Consider the following 26,708-nt stretch of genomic DNA (forward strand, 5'->3'; position numbering starts at 1 on the left):
ATGGTGGAGTTGGTAGGTTTGCCCAGGCCATAGAGTCGGGGAGGATGCAGGGTCAGTGGCCAAAAAGAGTGCTGAATTTTTCCTGCACGTGCTTAAAAGTGCAGAGAGTAATGCTAAACTTGGGGGTTTAGACGTAGGTTCTCTAGTCATTGAGCACATCCAGGTGAACAAAGCTTAAGTTAATTTACAGAGTTCATGGACAGATTAACCCATAGATGAGCTCTCCCTCCCACATTTAGATGATCCTTACTAAAAAGGAGCAGATTGTTCTTAAACCAGAAGAGGAAGTTACATGAAAGAAAAAGATATCCCAGAAGAAACTGAAGAAACAAAAACTATGGCCAGGGAGTAAATTCAGCATAAAATAAATGCTAATAAAAGTAAAAGTAGAAAAAAAAAGAAAGTGAAATTTAGTCTACTGCCATATCACCCTGACGTGCCCAGTCTCATCTGAAACTAGTTTGCATCTGCTTTACTCTATTTAAGTCATTAAGAATTTATTGTGTTAACCATATAACAGATACTGTATTAGGTCTTGGATACACAAAGATAAATTACCTGAATAAAAAAGATTCATTAGTCTTACAGAAAAATTTCTGGACATGAACCAGGTTCACAGGAACTAAGTATTAGTGAGCAACTGCTATGTCCTAGGCTCTTTGCACATGAGAACAAAAAAGATACTTAAGACATTTTAGAAATTATTATATAGTAACACAGTAATGTTGCTATGTGAAGAGAGCTTGGATTTATAAGGTGGATTAATTTTTTTTTTCCAGCTTGTGGTCACTGGGATGAGAAACCACCCTATGAATTTACCAGTGCAACTTGCTGCAAGCGCCTGTGTATTTAATTTAACCAAGCAGGATCTTGCTGTAGGAATGCCTGTCCGACTCCTGGCTGATGTGACCCATTTGCTGCTGAAAGCTATGGAACATTTTCCTAATCACCAGCAGGTAAGCATATGGGAATCTGCATTCAAATAGTCCTTTTAGTGTCTCCTACCCATCTCCTACCTCCATATAGTTCAATTTAATAGACCGAGGGTGGAAATTCGAATGCCTTTAGAAGCTGTAAAGTAATAAATTTGTGGTATGACTGAGTGTAGGACAACAGAGAAGTAGAAAACTAAAGTGTGCATTCCCTGCCTAAATAGTATTTAAATCCAAATGTTCAGGGAAATAGTGTAAGCCATATAAAACTTATTTTCAACCTAGATCTTGAGTCTAGCCATAGAGCATCTATCTGTTCTGGGCCATATACTATCAAGTACTGGGATACAGAAATGAATAAGACAAGGATTTTCTATTTCTAGAGGTATGGCAGACTATATAACCTAGCCAGATGACAACTCAAAATACTGCTTAAATTATATAGATATAGATATAGATATAGATATAGATATAGATATAGATATATAAATCCTCACTTGAGGCTGTTTTTATTGATTTTATTTTTTCTTTATCTATATAACTAGAGGCCCGGTGCACGAAAATTTGTGCACTGGGGGCGGGGTTGGGGGTCCCTCAGTCCAGCCTGCCCCCTCTCAGTCCGGGAGCCTTCAGAGGATGTCCTACTGACGGCTTAGGCCCGCTCCCAGGCCTCCCTCTGTGGGAGGCAACTGGGCTGATCAGAGGAAGGCGCCGCCTCCATCACTTCGCTGCTGCTGCCACTGCCAGCTGCTGCAGCCACCAAGGTGTTTTCACCAACATGGAGTCAGGTTCCTTCACCATGAAAAAACGACAACTTTCTTTAGGCATTTTCAAGCTGTCTTTCATAGGATATGACATTTCTTTCTTTTTTTTATCCTCACCTGAGGATATTTTTCCATTGATTTTTAGAGAGCGTGGAAGAGAGAGGGAAAGACAGAGAGAAACATCAATGTGAAAGGGACACTTCAATTGGTTGCCTCCTGCATGACCCCTGACCTGGGCCCTGGCCAGGGAGGAGCTTGCAACCTAGATACATGTCTTTGACCAGAATCCAACCTGGACCCTGTGGTCCACAGGCCCAGGCTCTATCCACTGAGCCAAACCAGCTAGGGCAGGATATGATATTTCTTAGCCCCTCCAGCAGCAGACCTTCGTTTTTTCCCCCCGTAGTGAGGTGGAAAAACCCTAGATCACCTTCTTGGATTCTTATTACCCAAGTTACCAAGAACACTGCAGGTGGCGTACAGGGAACTTAGCCAATGAGTGGTCAGAAAAGGTGTTTCCTCTGCAGATCACGCGCCGCGGCTGGCGGGCCCTGTTCTCTCCGGGCCTCCCCGCAGCCACAGCGGCAGGCAGGCCCTGTACTCTCTGGGCCTGCACCAGCCGTGGCTTGCCTCACCGCGCACACAGTCCCCTCCCACCCACCTGCACTTGCAGCCTCCTCCTGAGCGGTCGTGATGTTATGGCATTCTGGACAATTTACATATTACCTCTTTTATATTTATATATAATTTTTTATTGATTTCAGAAAGGGAGAGGGAGAAAGAACCATCAATGATGAACCCTAGCTGGTTTGGCTTGGTGGATAGAGCATCAGCCTGCGGAGTGAAGGGTCTTGGGTTCGATTTCGGTCAGGAGTACATGCCTGGGTTGTGGGCTCGATTCCCAGTAGGGGACGTGTAGGAGGCAGCCAATCAGTGATTCTTTTTTGTCATTGATGTTTCTATCTCTCTCTCTCCCTCTCCCTTCCTCTCTGAAATCAATAAAAATATATTAAAAAAAAAAAAAAAGAAAAGAAACATCAGTGATGGGAGAGAATCATTGAATGGCTTCCTCTTGTTGGGGATCAAGCCTGCAACCCTGGCATGTGCTCTGACCAGGTATCAAACCATGACCTCCTGGTTCAGCCAGTGAACCATACCAGCTGGTATGGTTTTTATTGATTTTAGAGAGAGATAGGGACAAACATTGATGTGAGAGAATTACTGATCAATCTGTTGCCTCTTGTACTCACCCTGAGCAGGAATTAAACCCACAACCTTTCAGTGAATGGGATGATGCTCCAACCAACTGAGCCACCCAGCCAGGGCTTAAATTATATTTTTAACTCTTAAAATTTAGCAGTGACTTGGCAAGTTAGTAAAAAATATGTCCAAAACCAAGTAAAAATGGCATCCCACATTGGTGAGTGGATCATTAAAGCCAGCTTCCCTCAAACCAGATAAACTTTGGGCTTTGTTTTTCATGGCCCCTAGAAGCCAGGTAGACAGAAGACAAAACGGGACCCACCTAAAGTCTACCAGAACAGAGGGAAATTAGCTGGAATTATCCTACTTCTTATCCTATTTGTCATCTAAAGGAAAAGAAAAAAAATGTGCTGGTAAACTTATATGTGTCCAGTGGAAGTCATTATTTCAACAGTAGGTGCCAAAATAAAGGCTGTAAAATGAGTGGGGTTTCATCAGTCTTCTTCCGTTTTTTGTTTTGTTTTGTTTTTTAATATAGAGGCTACTCCTGTTTAAAAAATACCAAGTAACAAAGCAACATTTTATTTGTGATTTTTTTTTCTCCCTTTGGTTCTTTAGTTGCAGAAGAACTGCCTCCTTTCACTTTGCAGTGACCGGATCCTTCAAGATGTTCCATTTAACAGGCAAGTGATAGTCCTAAAACTTAAAATAGGACAAACAGAATTTTAGAGATCTGTCTTGAGTAATTTCTTTTTTTTGTTTGTTTGTTAATATATTTTTATTGATTTCAGAGAGGAAGGGAGAGGGAGAGAGAGATGGAAACATCAATGATGAGAGAGAATCATTGATTGGCTGCCTCCTGCACGCCCCACACTGGAGATCAGTCAGGCCTGCAACCCAGGTATATGCCCTGACCAGGAATCAAACCATGACCTCCTAGTTCATAGGTCGACGCTCAACCACTGAGCTACGCCAGACAAGTCTTAGGTAATTTCGTACCAATTATATCCCTGTTGTACAATTAATCAAGTAGATGGGATTATATGTTGTCTTATAGAATGCTAAATCTACTTTCTCTAGTTCAGTGTCTTGATATTCATGATAGCAGATGGGCCCCTGTTTTCATAGCCCTTTGCTTAAGAATTTATATTGATTATAGTTTTAAAAATATCCACATAATAATGTGGGTTAAAGAAACTGAGGCATATAGAGATTCAGTGCTTGCCCATGGTTTTGTGACTAGTAATTACCAGACTAGAAGTCATCTAGTTCTAGTTCAGTGTTCTTTTCTCTGAATCATACCTCTTATTATTAGTTATTTGATATTGAATTATAGAAGAAACTTTTTAAGAGGAAACTTTTAAGCAGAGGTTAAAGGAAGACTGGATCCCAATAAGTAAAAAGAGTTTTCTAAGATGCTATAATTTGGGAGATAAAAGAGATTTTTTTTCATTTTACTGTCTTATAATTTTTAATGATGATATTTTGAAAAAGAAATTTATACTGAAATGTATATTTCTCCAGCAGCAATTTTACTGTGATTTACTTTTATTTTGTTAACAGTACACTGTTATATGGCATGGCTGAGGAATGAGGTGTTCCATTTACTATTTAAAATAAGTAGTTTGGAGTATATATAGTAGATTACTAATTTTATTTTATAGCTAGTGCACTCTACTAGAATTGAACTTCTTTGTGGCTAGAGACTGTGATTGATTTATCTCTTTTTCTCTAGTGCTTAAGTGGATGTTTAATGGATGGAAGGATGAATGAATGAGTATAATAGAAAACAGAATTTTTCATAGAAGAAGTAACAGAATGAATTGGGCCCCCAAACAAGGAGGGAAAGATTCCATCTGATTCGTAATCATTAAAGATTTCATGTTAGTGATGGCATTTGAGATAATAAAAATAACTAACATGTATGAAGCACTGGAATCGCAAGGCACTGTGCTGTGTTTTACATATGCTTATTCAGCCCTTATATCAGTCCTGTGAAATGATTAGTCTTGTAATCTTCATTTTACAGATGAGGAAACAGAGGCACACAGAGGTTTAGTAACTTGCTCAAGGTGATAAGATAGTAAGTAGCAGAATTTAGATTTAAATCCAGACTGACTGAGAGCCTGTACTTTTTATGCCATGCTATATGCTTTAAAGATGAAGCTAGTTGAGTTGTTTTATGTTTTGGGAACTGTACAAATAAAGGCACAGAGGAAGTCAATAATACTAGTAAAAAAATAACCTTTATCAAAAGCGTGGTGTGTGTCAAGTTCTGTACTAAGTCTTAAGCTTGATATGTGATATCATTTAATCCTCATGACAGTCCTGTAGAATAGATCTTATTATTTTACTAGAGGCCTGATGCACAAAATTAGTGCAAGAGTAGGCCTTCCTTCCCCCGGCTACTGGCACCGGCTTTCCTCGCAGCTTTATCCAAAAGGTCATCCGGAAGGATGTCCGGAAGGACATCTGGTCTAATTAGCATATTATGCTTTTATTATTATAGATAGATGAGAATATTGAAGTTCAGAGAGATTAAGGGACTTGCTCAGGGTCCCAAAGTTAATAAGTGGTAGAAGGTGATATTTGAGTCCAGACTGACTCCAAAGTTTATAATGTTTTTGTTACTCCTCACCCAAGGATATTTTTCCATTGATTTTTTTTTTTTTTTTAGAGAGAGTAGAAGGGAGGGGGAAAGACACAGAGAGAGAAACATTGATGTGAGAGAGACACATCGATGGGTTGCCTTCCACACAAACTTCAACCAGGGCCAGAGATTGAACCTGCAACCAAGGCACCTGCCCTTGACAAGAATCAAACCTGGAACTCTTCAGTCCGCAGGCTGATGCTCTATCCACTGAGCCAAACCAGCTAGGGCCTATGATGTTTTTAATGACTTAACGCATCACCTCACATGAAAAAATAAAAATAGAACTAGAATTTAAACCAAAAAATCCAAAGGACTTTAGGCCATATTACCTCATAACTGTGGGTATGTTTGGGGGACTAATGAGCAGTCTACTTTGCAGTAAGAATATGGTAGGCAGGAAAAAAGATTTGAATGTATGGGCCCATTGCTAGAATCATAAAATACTAACTACAAGAGTGACATCATACCTAAGTACTCTTACAGATTTATTTATTACAATTGTGTAGGCAGAAATTGAAGGGAACGCAATGGAGGGAGGCAGAGACCCATTAGGAATCTATTGCCAGCTTATATAAAGAAAACAAAAACACTAATTTGAAAAGACACATGCACCCCTATGTTTATTGCAGCATTACTAGTAATACTCAAGATATGGAAGAACCTAGATATCTATCAGTAAATAAAGAAAATGTAGTATCTATCTATCTATCTATCTATCTATCTATCTATCTCTACCTACCTACCTACCTATTTAATGGAATAGTATCCTCCTATATACTAGTAATAAAAGGCTAATATGCAAATTGTCCCTTTGACCTGGAGTTCGGCCAGGGGGCGGGCTGGCTGGTCAACCGCCTGCGGCCCCTCCCTGTAGCTGGCCCAGCCCAATCAACCCTGATTGGGCCAGGCTGGCTGGACCTCACCTGTGCATGAATTCATGCACCGGGCCTCTAGTTCAGAAATAAAAAAATGAAATCTTGCCATTTATGACAACATGGATGGACCTAGAGTGTATTATGCTAAGTGAAACAAGCCTGACAGGAAAGACAAATACCATATGATTTCATTTAACGTGTGGAATCTAAAAGAACAAAATAAATGAACAAAAGAAAACAGAAGGACTCGTAGATACAGAGAACAAACTGAGGGTTGCCAGATGAGAGGGAAGTTGGAGGGCTACATGAAAAAAGTGAAGGGATTAAGAAGTACAAATTGGTAATTACAAAGCAGTCATGGGGATGTGAAGTACAGCATAGGAAATGTAATCAATAATCCTCTATACTAAAAAAAAAAAAAAAAAAAAAAAAAAAAAAAAGAAAAAAAAAAAATTAAAAATTAATAATCCTCTATACTAATAAAAGAGTAATATGCTAATTAGACCAGGAGACCTTCCGGAGACCTTCCAGACGTCCTGGACAAAGCCAGGGGGCATGGCCAGCCTGCAAACGGCCCTCAGCCCCTCACCCAGGCTGGCCACGCCCCCCAGCGGGGACCCCCACCCCAATGGGGGCATGGCTAGCCTGCAAACAGCCCTCAGCCCCTAGCTCAGGCTGGCCCCACCCCCAGCAGAGACCCTCCCCCCCACCCGTGCACCAAGCCTCTATCTATACTAATAAAATGGTAATATGCTAATTAGACCGGATGTCCTTCCGGACAAAGCCATGGTGGCAGGGCCAAGGCAGAGGCAGTTAGGGGGATCAAGCCAGCAGGCAGGCGGGCGGTTAAGAGCCAGCGGTCCCGGATTGCAAGAGGGATGTCCAACTGCTGGATTAGGCCCGATCCCACAAGGGTCCTGGATTAGAGAGGGTGCAGGCCAGGCTGAGGGACACCCCCCTCCCGTGCACAAAGTACACCGAGCCTCTAGCATATAATAAAAGCCCAGCGACCAAATGGTGGAATGACCAGAACAGCCAGTCAGCCAGTCGCTACGATGCACACTGACCACCATGGAGCAGATGCTCAATGCAGGAGCTGTCCCCTGGTGGTCAGCGCACTCCCACAGTGGGAGTGCTGCTGACAGGGATGAGAGGCTGCTCCTGCTGCGAACCCCAGGCCGACGGGCAGGAACCCAGGCTGCAATCATCGCCTCCTCACCCCAGGCTCCTCCCCCTCACTCCCTACTGCCTCCTCTGGATGCCCGCAGGTTGTGCAGTGCTGCCGCCAGGCTCACAGAGCTAACCCCAGAGGCGAGGAAGCGGGTTTGTGGCCGCTGCAGGACTGAGACCTACTCTACCGCCTCTCAGTGCTATTGTCCCTGGGCCCGGCCCCGATTGGGTCCCCTGGAGAGGCAGGTGCTCTGGCTCCTTAGAAGATGCTGGACCAGGGAGGAGCCGCTCAGAGGGCAGGTCCACAGCTGCTTGGCTGATCAGGATGAGCGGCGCTCCCACAGTGGGCCGCTCCCACAGTGGGCCGCTCCCACAGTGGGCCGATCCACGCAGGCCAGCCCCCCACCAGTGCACAAATCCTGTGCACTGGGCCTCTAGTAGTGTAATAACTATGTACAGTGTCAGGTGGGTATTAGAATTATTGGAAGGATCTCTTTGTAAATCATATAAATGTCTAACCACTGTGCTGTACACCTGAAACTAATACAAAATAATACTGAATGTCATCTGTAATTGAAAAATAAAATAAAATAAAATGTAATAAAATAAAAATAGTTTTTTAAAAAAGAATGAAATCTTGCTATTTGTGACAACATAGATGGACCTAGATCAGTGATGGCGAACCTATGACACGCATGTCAGAGGTGACATGCGAACTCACTTTTTTGGTTGATTTTCTTTGTTAAATGGCATTTAAATATATAAAATAAATATCAAAAATATAAGTCTTTGTTTTACTATGGTTGCAAATATCAAAAAATTTCTATATGTGACACGGCACCAGAGTTAAGTTAGGGTTTTTCAAAATGCTGACACGCCGAGCTCAAAAGGTTCGCCATCACTGACCTAGATGGTATTATGCTCAGTGTAGTAAGTCAGACAGAAAAAGACAAATACCACATAATGTCACTTATATGCAGAATCTAAAAAACATAAAATAACCCGAACCCTACTCTGTCTCTAGCACCGAGAACAATGTTTGGCATAAGAGGAGTTCAATACATGTTTGTAAGTGAATGAATTACTGTTGTGCTAGCTACTGTGAGGAACCCAGAAAATACTTATTACTACATTATTGAAATCACTACAGAATAGAAATGTGCTGTAATTTTAGGAGATGAATGCCCAGTAGTTTTGACTCTTATTTCATTACAAAGTGTCAGAATTAATATTGCGGTACTGTCTCCAGAACTCTAAGTATCATTATTATTCTCTGTTAATTAAGAGGAATTATCGGTTTCCAGCTGGGACTCTGAAATTGTGCCTGCCCCTCCAGAATTAGTTCATGAACCCATTTGTGTGTTTTCAGGTTTGAAGCAGCTAAGCTTGTCATGCAGTGGCTCTGCAACCATGAGGATCAAAACATGCAAAGGATGGCAGTTGCTATCATTTCCATTCTGGCTGCCAAGGTACCTGAACTCGTGTTTCCCTTATAGTTATTATTTTCCCAAAATCCGAAAGCCACAAAGGTTAGTAAGCCTCTCTGCAAGCCTGCTTATTCACGCTTGCAATTCAAAATTGCAGAATTCCAGGTTGATCAAAGATTTTACTCTGACCTTAGTCTGCTATAGTGACTGATAATACATTCACACTAGTGGGTTCTTGGGCATTTATTTTGTCTGCTTGCTTGCAGCTTTCTACAGAACAAACTGCACAGCTTGGTGCTGAGCTCTTCATTGTGAGGGTAAGTGTTATCTCCTCTATGCAGAGCACTAGACAGTTTTCATTTTCATTGTTTTCAGGCAGTGTTGTGTATCTTCTGATACTTTATATTTTAAAAATTATTTTCCTTTCTTCTAAATGAGTGTATTAATTTCTTTTTATAGAGGCAGCTTTACTCCTTAACAGAGATGGAAAGAGCCCTGAACTAAGAGTCAGATGACCTAGGATCTCATTTGTAAATTCATTTTGTAAATTTAGAAAAATTGCCTGAACTATTAGTGTATATATAAGCCTTAAGATCTTACCGAGTTCTAAAATTCTGTGATTTTGTTAAATTTATGAAGAAAATGTAAAGATGATTATAGGCATAAGATTGTGCTAGCCCTAGCTGGTTTGGCTCAGTGGATAGAGCATCGGCCTATGGACTGAAGGGTCCCGGGTTTGATTCCAGTCAAGGGCACATGCCTGGGTTGCGGCCTTGATCCCCAGTAGGGGGCGTGCAGGAGGCAGCTGATCAGTGATTCTCATCATTGATGTTTCTATCTCTCTCCCTCTCCCTTCCTCTCTGAAATCAATAAAATATATTTTAAAAAACATTTAGGATTATGCTAGATGATTTGGGGAAGAATATAATTTAAATAGTTCATGTATTATTTTGCTTGCTTACACAGTTGAGGAAATAATATAATGAACAGTGAAAAGTTAAAAACCTTTAAAGAGAATAAATATGAATAGTGTCTTAGGGAGAACTGGAGGAAAAACGTCCATTTTGGGGCTTCCTGTTATAATCCTGGCATGAGGTGTTTGAACAACCATAGTAGATAGAAAAGTCAAGTGAGAGACTCCTTTTTTCTATGACATAAATTATGTATGAAATGACAAAGTAAATCATTCATTTGATAGGTAATTATACAATACTCATCACCTACCACCTTAAAATGTTAGGGATTCACACTGAATTATATTTCTAATATCTTCCCATAAGAAATTCACAGTATAGAAAATAGCTATGTAGAGGTAGTTGTAATGCAATCTAATAAGTATAATAATAAAGATATGAATGAAATAAGTAACAAAAAGAAGGCTGTAGTGGTAAATGGAAAGTGTATGCATTCTTAAATTGACATATCTAGGTTTATTCCTAATTCTGTTATTTATTAGTGGTGTGATTTGGGGCAAGTCACATAAATTTTCTTAAGGGTGGTAAAAAAATACTTTATACAGTTATTATGAAGATTAAATGAAAAGGAAAAAAGTAATTGAAGGAATATATGCTAAGTGCTAGATGATACAAAATATATTAGTTAAGTGGAAAATGATGCTGATTTTCTTTATTTTTACTATATTCAGAATGGCATTTTAATTATAAATATGGCTTTTCATTGCTATATATGTCTCAGTACTTTTAGATGGAAATATATTCAAAGATTTTAAGGAAATAGCCCCCTCATATGCTTTGGGGGAAAATTAAGCTTAGCTTAAGTAGGAATTAACAGAAATTAGTAGTAGTAGTAGTAGCAGTAGTAATGATGATAGCTTTTTTTTTTTTTGCTTTTAATTATCACCTACAATTTACAAATGAGGAAACAAAGAATTGGCAAACAAGTTTACACAGTTAATCAGATGCAGAGAGATTATTATATTTAAGCTCAGGTAACCTGATTCTGATGCCAAACTCTTAGCCTCTATGCTATTAATTTAAATAATTGCACAGAAGTGTTTGTGTTTCTTAAATATTTTTCCTGAACTGTATGTAACTTGAAGTGTTCATTAATGTTTTCTTGTATCTGTTTTAGCAAAGCTGTCTCTTACTTCCAAAAGTGTAATGTATAAATGGAATTATGGATGCTTTATGTAGGTGTTAAAACATTTAACTTGCAAACTTTAAAAATTTCAGAGGTTAAAGCTATGACAGATAATATATAAGTGGAATTTCAAAGATATTATCTTATTTAAATCCAGTATAGACTTAATTTTTTCCTGCACCTCTGTTTTCTTTTTTAAAATGTATCTTTATTGTTGAAAATATTACAGATAGTCCCTTTTTCTCCCCCTTGACCTCCTCCTCCTGGAAATCCAATATAGACTTTAATTCTCTTACTATTATATTTAGTTTGTCCTTTCTTTTTTTCTTAAAACTTGAAGATAGAATTAGTTCTTCCATTTCTTACTTTCCCATACTAAGTTGACTATGATCAAATTTAATACCTCTCAGACTGAATTTCCTCTCCTGAAAAGTGGGGATAGCACTACTACAATTTAGGATATAATTTGCTGATGCTAATTAAATGTTTGCTTCATTCTCCCCTTCACCTTTTATATGCCAGGATCTGAAATGAGTATATGTTGTCACTGATTGGGTAAGATAATTGGTCCCACGGTTTAATCATTTTGCTTTTCATTTTATTTAGAGGTGATTAGACTATAGGTACAAACAGAATAATATAGAAGTATTTGTGAAGTTCCTATACTTTTTTCTTGTTGGAGGAATAGTCTGGTCTAGGAGGCTGTTTGTTATACTTATAAAAACCTTTATAGGAAGTGTCTTAAGCCATGAGACTAAACCTAATGGACTTTTAGTTATTGCCACTAATAATTGTAATAATTCAATAATGAGAAATTAATTCTATTTTTCTTCTTTTAGCAACTTCTTCAAATAGTGAAGCAGAAAACCAATCAAAATTCGGTGGATACTACTTTGAAATTTACTTTGAGTGCACTTTGGAACCTCACAGATGAATCTCCAACCACTTGCAGACACTTCATTGAAAACCAAGGGTTAGAACTCTTCATGAGGGTTCTAGAGGTTAGAATGGGAATTTAGCCTACAGTTTTGACATTTATTGATTGATTTAAGCATTTATTATATTTGATTCTTTAGGTAATTATAGGTTTCTCTTTCTTTTTACAGTCTTTTCCAACTGAGTCATCCATTCAACAGAAAGTTCTAGGACTTTTGGTAAGAAATAAGCATTTCCTGCTTAGTTCAAACCTTTAATTATTTTCTGTCTGAGACGATACATTGAAGTTGCTATTGTATTTATAAATACTTAATGACATTAGAAAACATATGTATTTTAACTAAGTAAAAAAAACAGTGTACGAAACTATATGTACATATTAAGATTTTCACCACATTAAAAGGAAAATATGAATTACATACTTTATATTTTTGGTATAGTACAAACTTCATGAGCATGATTTACTTTTATAATCAGAAAAAAATCTCATTTAAAAATACCACGTACAGCCCTAACTGGTCTGGCTCAGTGGATAGAGCATTGGCCTGCGGACTGAAAGGTCCCAGGTTCGATTCTGGTCAAGGGCATGTACCTTGTTTGCGGGCACATCCCCAGTAGGAGGTGTGCAGGAGGCAGCTGATCGATGTTTCTCTCTCATCGATGTTTCTAACTCTCTATCTCTCTCCCTTCCTCTCTGTAAAAAATCAATAAAATATATATATAAAAAAAATGCCACATACAAAAAAAGGAAAAAGATGTCACTAACCTAAAGTATTTTTAGAGGCCGTGTTTGGTAATTAATAATTACTACTTAAAAGACTTCTTAACAGCTCTGGCCGGTTTGGCTCAGCAGATAGAGCGTCAGCCTAGGGACTCAAGGGTCCCAGGTTCAATTCCGGTCAAGGGCATGTACCTTAGTTGCGGGCATAAACCCAGTGGGGGGTGTGCGGGAGGCGGCTGATCGGTGTTTCTCTCTCCTCGCTGTTTCTAACTCTCTATCCTTCTCCCTTCCTCTCTGTAAAAAATCAATAAAATATATTAGAAAAAAAAAAAGACTTCTTAACAAATCATATATTCAGTAAATATATTGGATTTGGTGAAAGTGAGCCCTCTAGGATTTTGAGACAAAGATGAAAGATCAAATGTTTTATGGATCAAAGATGAAGGATCAAATGCTTTAATCTCTGCAACAGGCAAAGTGCCCATGTGGTAAAAACCATTTTAGAGCAGACCTCTGTTCTGAAGGAATTAGATCATAGGAGGCATAGATTAGTGAGTAAAAATATGTAGATTTGTGTTTGTTTTCCAGATGCAAGACTTTGAAATACTGAGCAATAAGAGATGGATTTGGGGAACAGCTGGAGCCTGGCATTTAAGAAGGACCTATCTATTCACTTAGCTATATAAAGTAGAAAATGTAAAATGATCTAAATGCCCAGTAATAGGGAAATGTTAAATAATTTAACTGGTTAGAGTGTTTTTCCAATATGCCAAGGTTGCAGGTTCAATCCTGGGTCAGAATCAACCAATGAATGCATAAATAAATAGAACAACAAATCGATGTCTCTTTCACTCTCTATTCATCTCTCCCTTCCTCTTTAAAAATCAATAAATTAAAAAAATTAAGCCGAAACCGGTTTGGCTCAGTGGATAGAGCGTCGGCCTGTGGACTGAAAGGTCCCAGGTTCGATTCCGGTCAAGGGCATGTACCTGGGTTGCGGACACATCCCCAGTAGGAGATGTGCAGGAGGCGGCTGATCGATGTTTCTCTCTCATCGATGTTTCTAACTCTCTATCTCTCTCCCTTCCTCTCTGTAAAAAATCAATAAAATATATTTAAAGAAAAAAATTAAGAGTTATCCTTAAAAAAAAAAAAAAAAAGAATGAGGATAATCTTCAGAGTAGTGAGATAAATTGGAAACCCCTGAATTGTTTCCCATGTGAACAGAGGTCTTCCTTATGTGCTGCCAAGGGAAGCCATTACATCCCAAGTCCAGATAAAACACCTGCCTTCTGTAGGCCAGCAGGCAGACTTTGGTGGTATTCAGTGGGGACCTAAGGCTATGAAATTTTTAAGGCACAAGATCGATATATTGCTCAAACAAATGGATGTTTTTTGTCTTCATCTTATTTAGGCTCTCCACAGTATTCAGAACTACTGTTTCCTTTTCCCTTTTGATATACTCACCCCTCTCTGCTTTCTAGATACCAAACTTTTCTGGTTTTTTTCCTACCTCTCTTGCTCTTGTTTTCTAAGTTGGGGTTTAACCACAGCCTTGCATGAAGGTAGGCCCCTAGTTATAAATTATAAGGGAAGACTTTTCCTTTTAGGCCAGAGAGTAGATTACAGTAGGTTTCTTTTTCATCCACTCTTTTATTGAGGTGTAACACTTTGAAAGTCCTTCTTTTGTATGTGAAGTCTTAGTTCCAATTTTTAGCCCTTACCTTCTGGCTTTGCATGGCTATTAAAACCCAGTTCTCCTCCCCTGCAGATTGGTGATGTCCTGTTACTGCTCTAGTTTGGTTCTGTTTGCTACATATTTAAAGGTTGCTAGCTATTATTCACCCAGCACTTCTAGATATTTTATATCAGGACATTTTTAGGTTATCTATTTAACAATTTTGCCTGAAAAGGGACTCACTGTTTATTATTTTGTTTGGAGAGGAGAGGAAAAAATCACCCATAATCCCACAGTGCTAATATAGCAACAGTCTTCAGCTATGTCCAAATACAGGTACATCTCTTACTCCTCTTTGAATTTCAGGTACATGTTTAAATCATTTCAATCTCTGTTGTTTCTTAAAGTACAAAGGGTCATTAGGCATTTACTATATATTACTTTTAATTTTTTTTCCAGAACAATATAGCTGAAGTACAAGAATTGCATTCTGAATTAATGTGGAAGGATTTTATAGACCACATCAGCAGTCTCCTACATAGTGTGGAAGTGGAAGTCAGTTACTTTGCAGCAGGAATTATTGCCCATTTAATATCTAGAGGTGAACAAGCTTGGACATTGAGCCGTAGCCAGAGGAATTCTCTTCTGGATGATCTGGTAGGATCATTTGGTGTTTTCTGGAAGCATACACACAATATTCATAGCGGTTAAACTATCAAAGCTTCATAATGCAATGATGCAGTGCTAAATAAGTATTGTAATCCTTTTTTTGTGTGTCTTGTGTCTTCTGTCTTGCAGCATTCAGCTATTTTGAAGTGGCCAACTCCAGAGTGTGAGATGGTAGCATACAGGTAATTAGCAAGATAATTAATATTAAGACAGTAACCTAGTCATTTTGCTTGCCTAGAGGTCCTACTAAATGTGTAATTCCTATTAGGTACATAACCCCCCTACCCCCTGCCCCCAGGTATCTATCTTCCTACTGGTTTTAAAAGAAGCAAAGTATCTTTACTTTCTGCTACCTCTCATTCATCAGTTCTTCCTTTATTCCACTTTTATTGAAGACAAATGCCAGGGACTTGTTTTTTGCTCTTGAAATTCAAAGAGGAGTAAGAAATGGTGCTTGCACACAAGAACCTAGTGAGGGAGACCAAATTCGAATCAGATATGATTCACTGTTATGCTAGTTTTGTGCATAGAAGGCTATACAATTAAAGATGAGAGTACTTAAATCTGCATTGGAAAATGGTTAAGAGTTTCCAGAGGAAGTAGATTATGAGCTGAATTTTGAGAAATAATTAAGTAAGGGCATAAGATTTTAGGAACAGGAAACAGTATATTAATATAAGGAGTTCCAAAACAAGATTGAGAGGACTAGAAGTAGCACCAAATTAGTTTAGGGAAACAATTTATAATAATCTATTAAGGTGCATACTGGATGCCTAACTCTGCTTATGACAATTAGTTGACTTGATAGCTAATTGCTAATTACTTGAAATATTCCAGATGGCTGCATAATATTATTACAACTTATTTTTGTTATCTACTTCATAAATGCTGATGCTGCCAACATTTATGATTCTCCCAACTTATGTTCTACCCACTTTTGGGCAGAAAACCAGTAGAAATAGAAAGGCTAATTCTAGACCTCCTTCATGGTGTTCTACCAGTTAGTTATCAGCTAACTTTTTCTTTTCTAGGTTTTCCAGCCAAGGTCTGTTATTCTTTAAATGTGTATCTTCAAGACCAAAAAAGTACTTTTTAAAATTTCTGTGTTAGTACCTTGTTCTAGTCACCTTCCATCTTCTCTACCAAAACTTCTCAGAATATGGTCCTTTTTTCAAATGGCTAAGACAAAGGAAAGATATACTGATAGCTCATTTATATTAGTTTAAAAATAGTGGATACAATTTCTAGAGTGAAAAGCTCAGGAATCATTACTTTAGGAAATGACACTAAGCCCTGGCTGGGTGACTCAGTTGGTGGGAGCATTGTCCCATACACCAAAAATACCAAAAATGTTGTGGGTTTGATTTCTGGTCAGGGCATATACCTTGGTTGCAGGTTCATTCCCCTAGTGAAGGTGTGAATGGGAGGCAACTGATTGATGTTTCTCTCTTACATCCATGTTTCTCTCTCTCTCTCTCTCTCTCTCTCTCTCTCTCTCTCTCTCTCTCTCCCTTTCTCTCTAAAATAGATAAACTTATCCTCAGGTGAGGAATTTTTTAAAAAGAAAGAAAATGACACTAAGTAGAGGATGTAACTTTTCTTCTTTTCTTTTGTACTTTTAGGTCCTTTAATCCATTTTTCCCATTACTTGGCTGTTTCACAACACCAGGAGTCCAGCTATGGGCAGTTTGGGCCATGCAACATGTCTGCAGCAAGAATCGTATGTACCAAAAAGAAACTATGTTTTTCTTTCTCAAGGAAAATTCTCCTTACATAGAAAAGCCATTTCTGAATTGTGTATTTAAGTGATTTTTAAGGACATAGACTTTTTTAAATACTATATAAGAGAATCTTAGTTTATAAAGGACATTTATTTTTTCAGAATGAGCTTGCCAATAGTAGATACTGAATGATAATAGTGAATGAGACTTACATTGTTCCAACATGGAATATAAAAGTTAGGAGCCACTTTAACAGATTTGGCTCAGTGGATAGAGTGTCTGCCTGCAGACTGAAGGGTCCCAGGTTTGATTCTGGTCAAGGGCACATGCCGGGGTTTCAGGCTCAATCCCCAGTAGGGGGCATGCAGGAGGCAGCAGATCAATGATTCACATCATTGATGTTTCTATCTCTCTCTCCCTCTCCCTTTCTTTCTGAAATCAATAAAAATACATTTAAAAATAAATAAATAAAAGGGTCAAGAGAACCTAAGTTTTTGTTTTTTTTTTGTTTTGTTTTTTTTTTTTTTTTAATTTTCATAGAAACGTAGGTTTATTTCGATAGAGACATGCTGACTACAAAGGGCTAAAATAAACGAGTAATCATTAACATAAAATAATAGAACATTTTAATATAAATTAAAATTTTTTCTTGAACATTAGCTTACCAGACACTGAATAACTGCACAAATTAATAAGCGTAACACAAGTAAACCTATTTTTCTTGTTCTTCGTGGAGAACCTAAGTTTTATTCAACAACCCAGACATTTAAAAAAATAATAGTAAAAATGAGGAACCTACAGTGGGTTCATTTTTTGAGCAAAATGTCTTAAGGAGATCCAATATTTATGGTACATTCCAGTCCCCAGTCCCCATCTACACAGAATTTCCCCATTCAAGATGTTGCTCTCTGCACCCATAGTCTGTGGAGAAGCAAGGCATTTAGATAAGGGTTTTGTTTTTTGTTTTGTAAGTTTTGAGAGAGAGAGAGAGAGAGAGAGAGATATCAGTGGGCTGCCTCCTGCACGCACCCGAATGGGGCTTGAGCCCAAAACCTGTACATGTGCCCTAACCAGGAATCAAATAGGTGACCTTTCAGTGCACAGGATGACGCTCAACCAACTGAGTCACACCAGCCAGGCCTAGATCAGGTTTGATATCTCTTTTTTAAAGATTATGAATCAACTGTTTTGTCAGTTATTTATTAATATAAGTTCATTCCATAAGTTACTTTAAACGTTGCACAAGAAACACATAGAAACACTAATAATAAAGTGTAGTGTATTTTTTTTAATTAAAAATCAGGACCAACATCATGTCATTCGAGAACTATAAATTCAGTCACAATGAGATACCAGTTCACACATACTAGGAAGGCTGCCTATAATCAAAATGATGGACAAGGACAAGTGTTGGCGAGAATGCGAAATAACTCTTTCACATTCTTTGCTAATGGGATGGAAAAATATATAACCACTTTAGAAAATAATTTGGTGACTTCTTCTAAAGTTAAACATACATTTAGCATTTGCCCAGCATTCCAGATATTTCCTCAAAATCAATGAAATGGAAAGTCCACCAAAAAACTTAAACAAGAATTATACTACAGGTGTATATACATTTGCAAAACTCATCAAAATGTAGATTAACTTTAATTTTGTTTTATTGTGTGTAAATTATACTTTAATAAATGACTAAAGCTAATAAGGCTTTAAAAGTTGTGTGTAGCCCTAACCAGTTTGGCTCAGTAGATAGAGCGTCGGCCTAGGGACTGAAGGGTCCCAGGTCCGATTCTGGTCAAGGGCATGTACCTGGGTTGCGGGCACATCCCCAGTGGGAGGTGTGCAGGAGGCAGCTGATCGATGTTTCTCTCTCATGATGTTTCTAACTCTCTATCCCTCTCCCTTCCTCTCTGTAAAAAATCAGTAAAATATATTTTTTTAAAAATTCGTGTGTACAAAAAAATATTTTAAAATAAAAATGCAGAAATAAAATTGCATGTATAATATCAGTGCCATTAAATTTTTAAAAAACAGAAATGAGGGTGGGGGTGGAGGTACTGGTGGAGAAGGTTAAAGGATTGAGAAGTACAAATTGGCAATTATAAAAGTAGCCATGGGAATGTATAGTCATATAGGAAATACAGTCAATGATATTGTAATAACTGTATGATGTCAGATAGGTACTGGAAATATCGGGCAAACACTTTGCAAAGTATATGATTTTCTAACCACTATGCTGTACACCTGAAACTAAAACAAAGTAATATTGAATGTAAACTGTAATTGAAAAATAAAATAAAATAAAAGAATATATATTAAAAAACAGGAAATGCATAAAAGTGTAACAAGCACCTATCTTGTGATTTGGGGTCAAATAAATTTTCTTTTCCAGATTGTCTATGTCTTAAGGTTATGATTAAAATGTAAATGTAAATATATATATATATGGTACGTGTATTATTTATGTGTGGGAACTTGCAGTGTAGACATAACATCATTACAAAGGTATTTATCAATCTGTAGCATATGTTAGCGGTCAATAACAAAAGAGCTAAATTTAAGTGAAAAATAATTATTTTTTGTGTGTGTGGAATAATTTTTAAGTGTTTTAAGAAAAGCTCTTTCTCTTGTTTTCTTTCAGCCTCAAGGTATTGCAGCATGTTGATTGAAGAAGGAGGATTGCAGCATTTATACAACATCAAAGAACATGAACAGACTGATCCCCATGTCCAGCAGATTGCTGTGGCCATTCTGGACACTTTAGAAAAACACATTGTACGCCATGGGAGACCACCTCCCTGTAAAAAGCAGCCCCAGGCCAGACTAAATTGATAGCCATAGGCAATTGGATAATTGAATCACAGGAATCCTTTTTGTGATAGGTTCATTAGGATATCTTCTGTGATGTTTTGGGGTTTCCATAACAAGAGGCTTAGATCAGTTTGGGATTGATGATGTACAGTACTGCCCATGTGAACAGTCTCTAATTTGTTTTGTGATTTTTAACTTATGAAGTAAGAAGGGTCTCTTCCTTCATCAATGCTTTTTAGAAAAATTTCTACATCTTTCAGTGTTTGAACTTACCTGTGCTTGAAATTCTACAGTTTTATGATAAAGTTTGCACGAACCCTTAGGCCAGACTTTTCTGACCTTAAAGACCCTTCTAATCAGTTTGCAGCTTCAGATAAGCTGTTAACCTGATTTCTGAAACCGCTTCAGTTGTAAATTTTATAATGCTCTGTATAAAATGCCTTTATTCTCTGTCTGTGTACCTTTTATCAGATGCCCTCCTTAGTGTGAAAGAATGGAAATCTGAACCCTCTCCTCGGGAAAGCTACTCACTGGCTGGAGCTTGGATAGCTGGAAGAAAAATATATTAAAAAGAAAAACTATTAAGGGATAACAGAGTTTAGGAACTGGGAAAAGGTCTGGTCTTACGGTATAGTTTTTAAAGGGGAGCAGGCTATGCTTCTGGAGTCCACATCTCCTGGGACAATGAGCAGTAGCTTCTTCATAATTATTCCTGGAAGCATGGGCTTCTGCTTCCTACACAAATTCTCTAGAAATAATCCACAGGCATCACAGTGTAAAATGTTACAGATTAACTCTCTGAATCGATAGGTCACATGGTTGTGAAAATGTGAATTTTTAAAATGTCTTGTTAAAACTGACCATTCTTGTCCCTCTATTTCAAAGTAATTTTGTTCAGTGGAATAGAGAGACTACATATGGTGTTACCTGCTCAGTTAAAATACAAGTTTAACAACAGTAAATTTTGCCACAAGAAGTTAAATTTCTTTTGTTTCAAAATACATGTATCTTAATGTTTTTATGTTGGAGAAAGATGTCCACATTGTACTGCCAAAATGAACAAGTAGAATTAAACTGTTGTTAAATATAGTGATTCTAGGTGCAGTGCATAAGAGAAAATACTTTTTGATTGATTATTTTTTTTATACAATTGCCTTTCCTTTAAGATACCTGTTATAGTATGGTAAAGAATCAGTTATCATTATATCAATAACAGCAGTTGGGAGGCAGCAAGTCACCAAAAAACTTAATTCCCATTTAAAATTTTACTTTGTGATTAAAGTTAATCACGATCTCAGATGAATGCATTTTTTTCCATAGATGACCAAATGTTTTCAGTAGAGATTTTAAATGGTATATTTAAATTATGGTGATTATTCAGAAGCATTTTTATTTAGAAAGGAGCTGGTTTACTAGTATGCTGATAACATTTTTGACATTCACATTTCATACCACTATTACAGTAATCATACTTGAATTATTTGGTACTCCTCCACAGGAATGAAAATTTAAACTAATGTAGGTCTTTAAAAACCATTAAAAATCAAGTAAAATTGTGTGTTCCTTCTGACTTAATTGGTTTAAAAAAATGTTATAGATACAGGATAAATTTGTATAGAATAAGCCTATTACAGAGGAAATAGAAAATTCTTTTAAAATTTTCCCCTTTTTTTCTGAATTTTAATATCTAAGGCAAAATATAGAAAATAGGACAACCTACAGTATCTTGGAAGTTGCTACCAGCTATGTTGACCACTTCCAAGTCTCCTAGCTTGTGTAGTAAAGGGAAAGGCTATTTGTGAAAGCTTGGCTTTAAGTTTCTCTTATATTCTGTTCAAGACAGTGCATGTTCCTTAAAGGCTAATCCTAGATTTTTCCTAACAAGTTGTTTTCAGGAATGGCTAAAGATGTACAAAAATAATAAATCTCTTCTTACACAGAATAACTTGTTGATAGATGAAGACTCAGATATTTTAATTTACTACTTTGAGCACTGGTGATGGCCAAATACCTCTGAGTCTTAAAAGCAAAATAATTGATCACTTCCCAAATATATAAAAATTGTAGTGCCTTTATTGTTGGGATGGTTCTTAAAATTGTATATCTAATTAAGGCACAGAATTGTTTCTAAGGTCTTGAATCTGGCTAAAATATTGAAGTTATAAGGCATAACTGGCCTCTCTCTACAGTTAGAATCTATTAGGCCTTCCTTTCGCATTTGTATAACAGAATTTAACAGTACTTGGTGCCTTCAAGGGTTACTTCTTCAGTGGCTAAAAAGTACTATTTCAAGCACAACTAAGACTAGGGTTGAACCACTCATTGCTCAAATCAAGATGCACTCAGATATTGTAAAATAACAGTACAGCAGTCCACAAGCAACAGCAAGAGATCAACAGGAAATGGAATTAGACTTTTTAGAATATAATGATGCATGTTGGTGGTATTGTTAAGTAAAACAAGAGCAGTCTGAAATTAAAGCAAAAATTAAGCCATCTCATTTTTCCATCAAGTAAGTTTGGCTGTGGCCTTTGAACTCTAAAAAATCATTTTTTTTTCTTCTTGCAGTTGAAAAAAACATAAATCAGGTAGTAATAAATGGTTATTTTACCTTCTGGCCAAGGCCTCAGTGGCTACTGACCTTAGTTGCAGGTTTAAAAAATCTTATCAGATCCACAATTACAGAAATTAACTTAAATATTACTACTACTCACTCTTGAACAGAAATTCTGTTTAGTGGCATCAATCAACTTAAGTGAATTACCCATGAATGCAATGAATCACCGTAAAGCTGCAGTGGAAATTTAATTTTATCTTTTGATTGCGAACAGCCCAGGAATTAGAGATTCATGTGTAAAAACATTAATCCTATATATTCAGCCTACGAAGTTGCTTTTACTAAATGGAACCTTTTGAGTTGGCCCTTTTTCTCCCCATTCACTTTCATTTGGCTGTGTTTATTATTATTATTATTATTATTATTATTATTATACCATGTATAAGATGGCATTGAGCCATCTTCGAGCCCTTTGGACCACATTTTTTTAAAAAATAATTTTATTGATTTCAGAAGGAAAGGGAGAGGGAGAGAGAAATAAAAATATCAGTGATGAGAGAATCATAGATCGGCTGCCTCCTGCATGCCCCCTACTGGGGATCAAGCCTGCAACCCAGGCATATGCCCTTGACAGGAATTGAACCTGGGACCCTTCAGTTCACAGGCCGATGGCTATATCCACTGAGCAAAACCAGCTGTGGCTGGACCACATTTTAATGAAAACATTTTATTTGTTAAATTAGGGAAGGTCAGATTAAGGAATCATGGTTTTGGCTTAATGTTTCCAAATGCATGGATAACATTCACCCACCATCCCTTCCCTTCCATAGAACAATGTACTCAAGTTTGAAAAGAGTTCATGAGCAGCTGGGAAAAATTTTTTTTGTTGAAAACCTATCCCTCTGCTGCCCTCTAATGGTATGTTTACATTCTTTGGTTATTGTGCAACTTTTATCTTGGGATAAACAGTATTATTAAAACTAACGGTATAAGTTAAAGGCACTATCACATTGTCAGTGATGTGGGCAGTTTTATCTGCATGTTACTTATTTGGGACTTTGTGGTTAGAGCTTCAGGGTAGTAGTTTAAGACAGATTATAGAAAGATTTGCAAACTTACGGTTTCCCTCTCAAATCCATTGTAGCAATTTCAAATGACTGTGTGGATATTGGATATTTAATCTTTACCATTTGTGCCAAATGTGTTGGCACATTTTTAATTTTTATTGTTAACTCATGAACTGATTATTTTAGGAATAATGCAAATCCAACCTTTATCCAGTGATGAGAATAGCAGTATGATGGGAACATTTGCTGAATATGCTTTAAATGAGTAATTATCTTTTTTTAGTATTTCATAGTCTTTGCATGACATGGTATACTCCTAATTATACATTCTTTGGTTTCCAGATCTTTTTAATTTTTTTGTTTTGTTTTATTCATCTTAGAGGGGAAAGAGAAGAGAGAAAAACATCAGTTTGTTATTTCACTTATTTATGCATTTATTGATTGATTCCTGACCGGTGATCAAACCGGTGATGCAACCTTGGCATATTCGAATGATGCTCTAACCAAGTGAGCTACCCAGCCCAGGCCAGTTTCCAAATCTTAATCTAAGACATTCTATGTTAACTGATTGGCAGCCTAAGAAAGCGCTTTCTCTGCCTATTTCTTTCCTCCCCCAATTTTTGGGGTAAACTATGAGAAAAATCAATGCTGTTCCTCCTTTCTCTGGATGAAGCAGAGCTCTTTTTGACAGCACAACCTTATAGCTAGCCAGAATGTCTATTAAGAATATTTAGAAAATCTAAACTTACCACAATCATTAAATGGGAAATTATAGATCTAGTTCATTAATAGTATGTGCTCAGTTTGGGACTCACTTTTGGGAAAACATTGGATTCTTTTAAGCTTATTTTAATCAGCCTAGAAGCAAGAAGCTACTTAGCTAGTGGAAGCTGAACACACTTTCATAAAGCAAGAAGTTGAGTGTTTTTTTCCCCTTTAAAAATGGGAGGATGTTATATCAAGATTTATACTTTCAGATAATCTGCAAGAATAAAAATTTTAAATCCCTGACTTTAGTGTAATTCCCACTATCAAATTCTGACTTGTGAGTGTGGGGGAAAAAAAGCTATCTTTTGCTTGAATTCTAGTGGAAGAGTTTAACTCCTTTCAAAGGATATCATTGGAAAGTATAATGTGTATACATTTCAAAGGCTCTCAGTTATCTGGACTGGAGGCACTGTTCTCACTGTGGCCAGATAAATGGCAGTGTTCTGTACGTGAATCATGCTATATTTTAAACCAGGACATCACTTAGATATTAATCTTGTGTGTAAAGATTTTTGTTTTTGGAATTTCTTTTTTGCCTAAATAAATGTTATAAATTTTATGTAAAGTGTGTCTTGTCTACTTTGATTCTAGACATTTGTTTCAAAATTTAATACTAATGCAAGATTTGGATTCCTTAGTTATCCTCTTGAAAAATTGCTTTCTGAAAAGACCAATGGTTTTGTTACTGGCAGTGTTGATTCTCGACGCTTCAGTTTAGTAAAGAAAGAATTCAGAGCCAAGAACTTTAATGCAAGACGAAGTTTATTTAACATGCAAAGTGACAGTACATTCGAAGAGAAGATTCGAGTGGGCTGCTCAGAGAGCTGCCTTGACCTTTTAGAAAGAAAGTCATAGAGGCAGAAGTGAGCCAGTTGAGCTGCAGGGACTTGGGAAACAAGTACAGAGGCAAAAAAAAAAAAGGGCACTTGGAGACAGGTTCACGGGGTTAGCCCACAGTAAGCTACTGCTGCCTCTGCCTCTGCCTCTCTGTTTGCAAGTCTGGTGGGGTTCCTTAGAGCTTAGGAGAAAGAAAGCAAAGATACATGCCTGAAGGAAGAAGGCATGGGCATGAGAGAGAGAGAGAGAGAGAGAGAACCTACACAGGGTCCTTTATCTTAAGGGGTTTTAGCTATTTTCCAAAGGCAGGAATTTCAGAGGAGGATCTCAATAAAATATTCATCAGCTTTGCAGGTGTGTCCTTTAATATGAAGATTCATAGCTTTAGGGTCAGGGTTGTGGTCTCTATTGATTGGTCGGCACTAGGGTAGGGTCATGCATCTGGTCCTGACACCAGCCATGGCGTCACTTCATGTGGTTTTGCTGCTTTTCTGGGCCTAGAGCTGAAACACAACCAAGGCCTAGATATTATCTCTAGTTTGATCAAAACTCTGTCCCTGTGGTCAACAGACTGGAGATTTGTTCCTAAGATTTTTTTTTTAAATATATATTTTATTGATATTTTTACAGAGAGGAAGGGAGAGGGATAGAGAGAAACATCGATGAGAGAGAAACATCTACCAGCTGCCTCCTGCACACTCCTCACTGGGGATGTGCCCCCAACCAAGGTACATGCCCTTGACTGGAATCGAACCCGGTACCAGCTGCCTCCTGCACACTCCTCACTGGGGATGTGCCCGCAACCAAGGTACATGCCCTTGACTGGAATCGAACCCGGGACCCTTCAGTCCGCAGGCCGACCCTCTATCCACTGAGCCAAACCGGTCAGGACCCTAAGATTTTTTAATGCTAATCAGAACCTCATTGTCCTGAGTGCTTAATGCTTAAGGGAGTGGTCATGCAAAGGAGAAGGAGGCAGGTGAGTCAGGGTGCTGGATGAGGCCAGTTTGGATTCACTATCTGTCTCCCCATTTCACTTGCCAAGGAATTTTCCTAGCTTCTTACTATCCTACCTCAATTTTACTGCAAAAGTTTTCTAGTACTAGAACTCCATTTATTCATTTCATTAAATACCTATGCTAGGTACTGTTTAAGTATTGGAACTTATATCATCTATAAATCCCTCAGGGGACATATAGATTAGTGGAGAAGAAGAAATATTAAGAAAAATAGCTATCATATAACACTAGGGGCCCAGTGCACAGATTCGTGCACCTTGAAAGGAATTGTGGGCCGCGAGGCTGCGGTGGGCACAGGGGCGGGTCTTGGCCCATCCCCCCCACCCCAGCCTAGCCCCTCCTGCCATGGCTCCTGGTCCCTCTGCCAGCAACCCTGCTCCCGCCACACTGCCACCACTCCCACCCGCTGATGGCGCCAGCCCCGCTCATACCTGCTGACAGCGCGGAGCGATTGGGGCCAGTGCAGCAGCAGCTGCAAGCGGGGCCAGTGCCATCAGTGGGTGCAAATGGTGGCTGCTGCCCTGATCGCCCCTCAGGAGCAGGGGGAGGTGAAGAAGCCCTGAGGGATGATTGGGGCCAGCAGTCACCGCTCGCACCCACTGACGGCGCCAAGCGATTGGGACCCATGTGAGAGGCGGCCGCCAGCCCCAATCGCCCCTCAGAAGCAGAGGGAGGTGGCGAAGCCTTGAGGGACCATCTGGGCCGGCAGCCGCTGCTTGCACCCCACTGACGGCGCCAAGCGATTGGGGCCGGCGCTGGGTGTCGGCAGCAGGTGTGAGTGGGGCCAGCGCCGGCAGCAG

At 38.3% G+C, this 26,708-nt stretch overlaps 1 protein-coding gene across 2 annotated transcripts in view; it reads left to right on the forward strand.

The window, feature by feature from the left end:
• The window catches only part of ZYG11B (zyg-11 family member B, cell cycle regulator), a 66,348-nt gene extending 41,737 nt beyond the window's left edge, over positions 1 to 24,611 (forward strand). For both annotated transcript variants that reach the window (XM_070405142.1, XM_070405143.1), the window contains exons 5-14: positions 780 to 956; positions 3,518 to 3,582; positions 8,967 to 9,066; positions 9,291 to 9,341; positions 11,964 to 12,125; positions 12,231 to 12,278; positions 14,919 to 15,116; positions 15,258 to 15,310; positions 16,751 to 16,848; positions 19,491 to 24,611. In XM_070405142.1, the coding sequence (XP_070261243.1) occupies positions 780 to 956; positions 3,518 to 3,582; positions 8,967 to 9,066; positions 9,291 to 9,341; positions 11,964 to 12,125; positions 12,231 to 12,278; positions 14,919 to 15,116; positions 15,258 to 15,310; positions 16,751 to 16,848; positions 19,491 to 19,681 (1,143 nt within the window). In that variant the 3' untranslated portion in view covers positions 19,682 to 24,611. The remainder of the gene's footprint in view (positions 1 to 779; positions 957 to 3,517; positions 3,583 to 8,966; positions 9,067 to 9,290; positions 9,342 to 11,963; positions 12,126 to 12,230; positions 12,279 to 14,918; positions 15,117 to 15,257; positions 15,311 to 16,750; positions 16,849 to 19,490) is intronic.
• Positions 24,612 to 26,708: the final 2,097 nt, after the last annotated feature.

Source organism: Myotis yumanensis, unplaced genomic scaffold (genome assembly GCF_028538775.1).
Source record: "Myotis yumanensis isolate MYYU_CA2020_CCGP unplaced genomic scaffold, mMyoYum1.0.hap1 SCAF_2, whole genome shotgun sequence".
NCBI lineage: Eukaryota > Metazoa > Chordata > Mammalia > Chiroptera > Vespertilionidae > Myotis > Myotis yumanensis.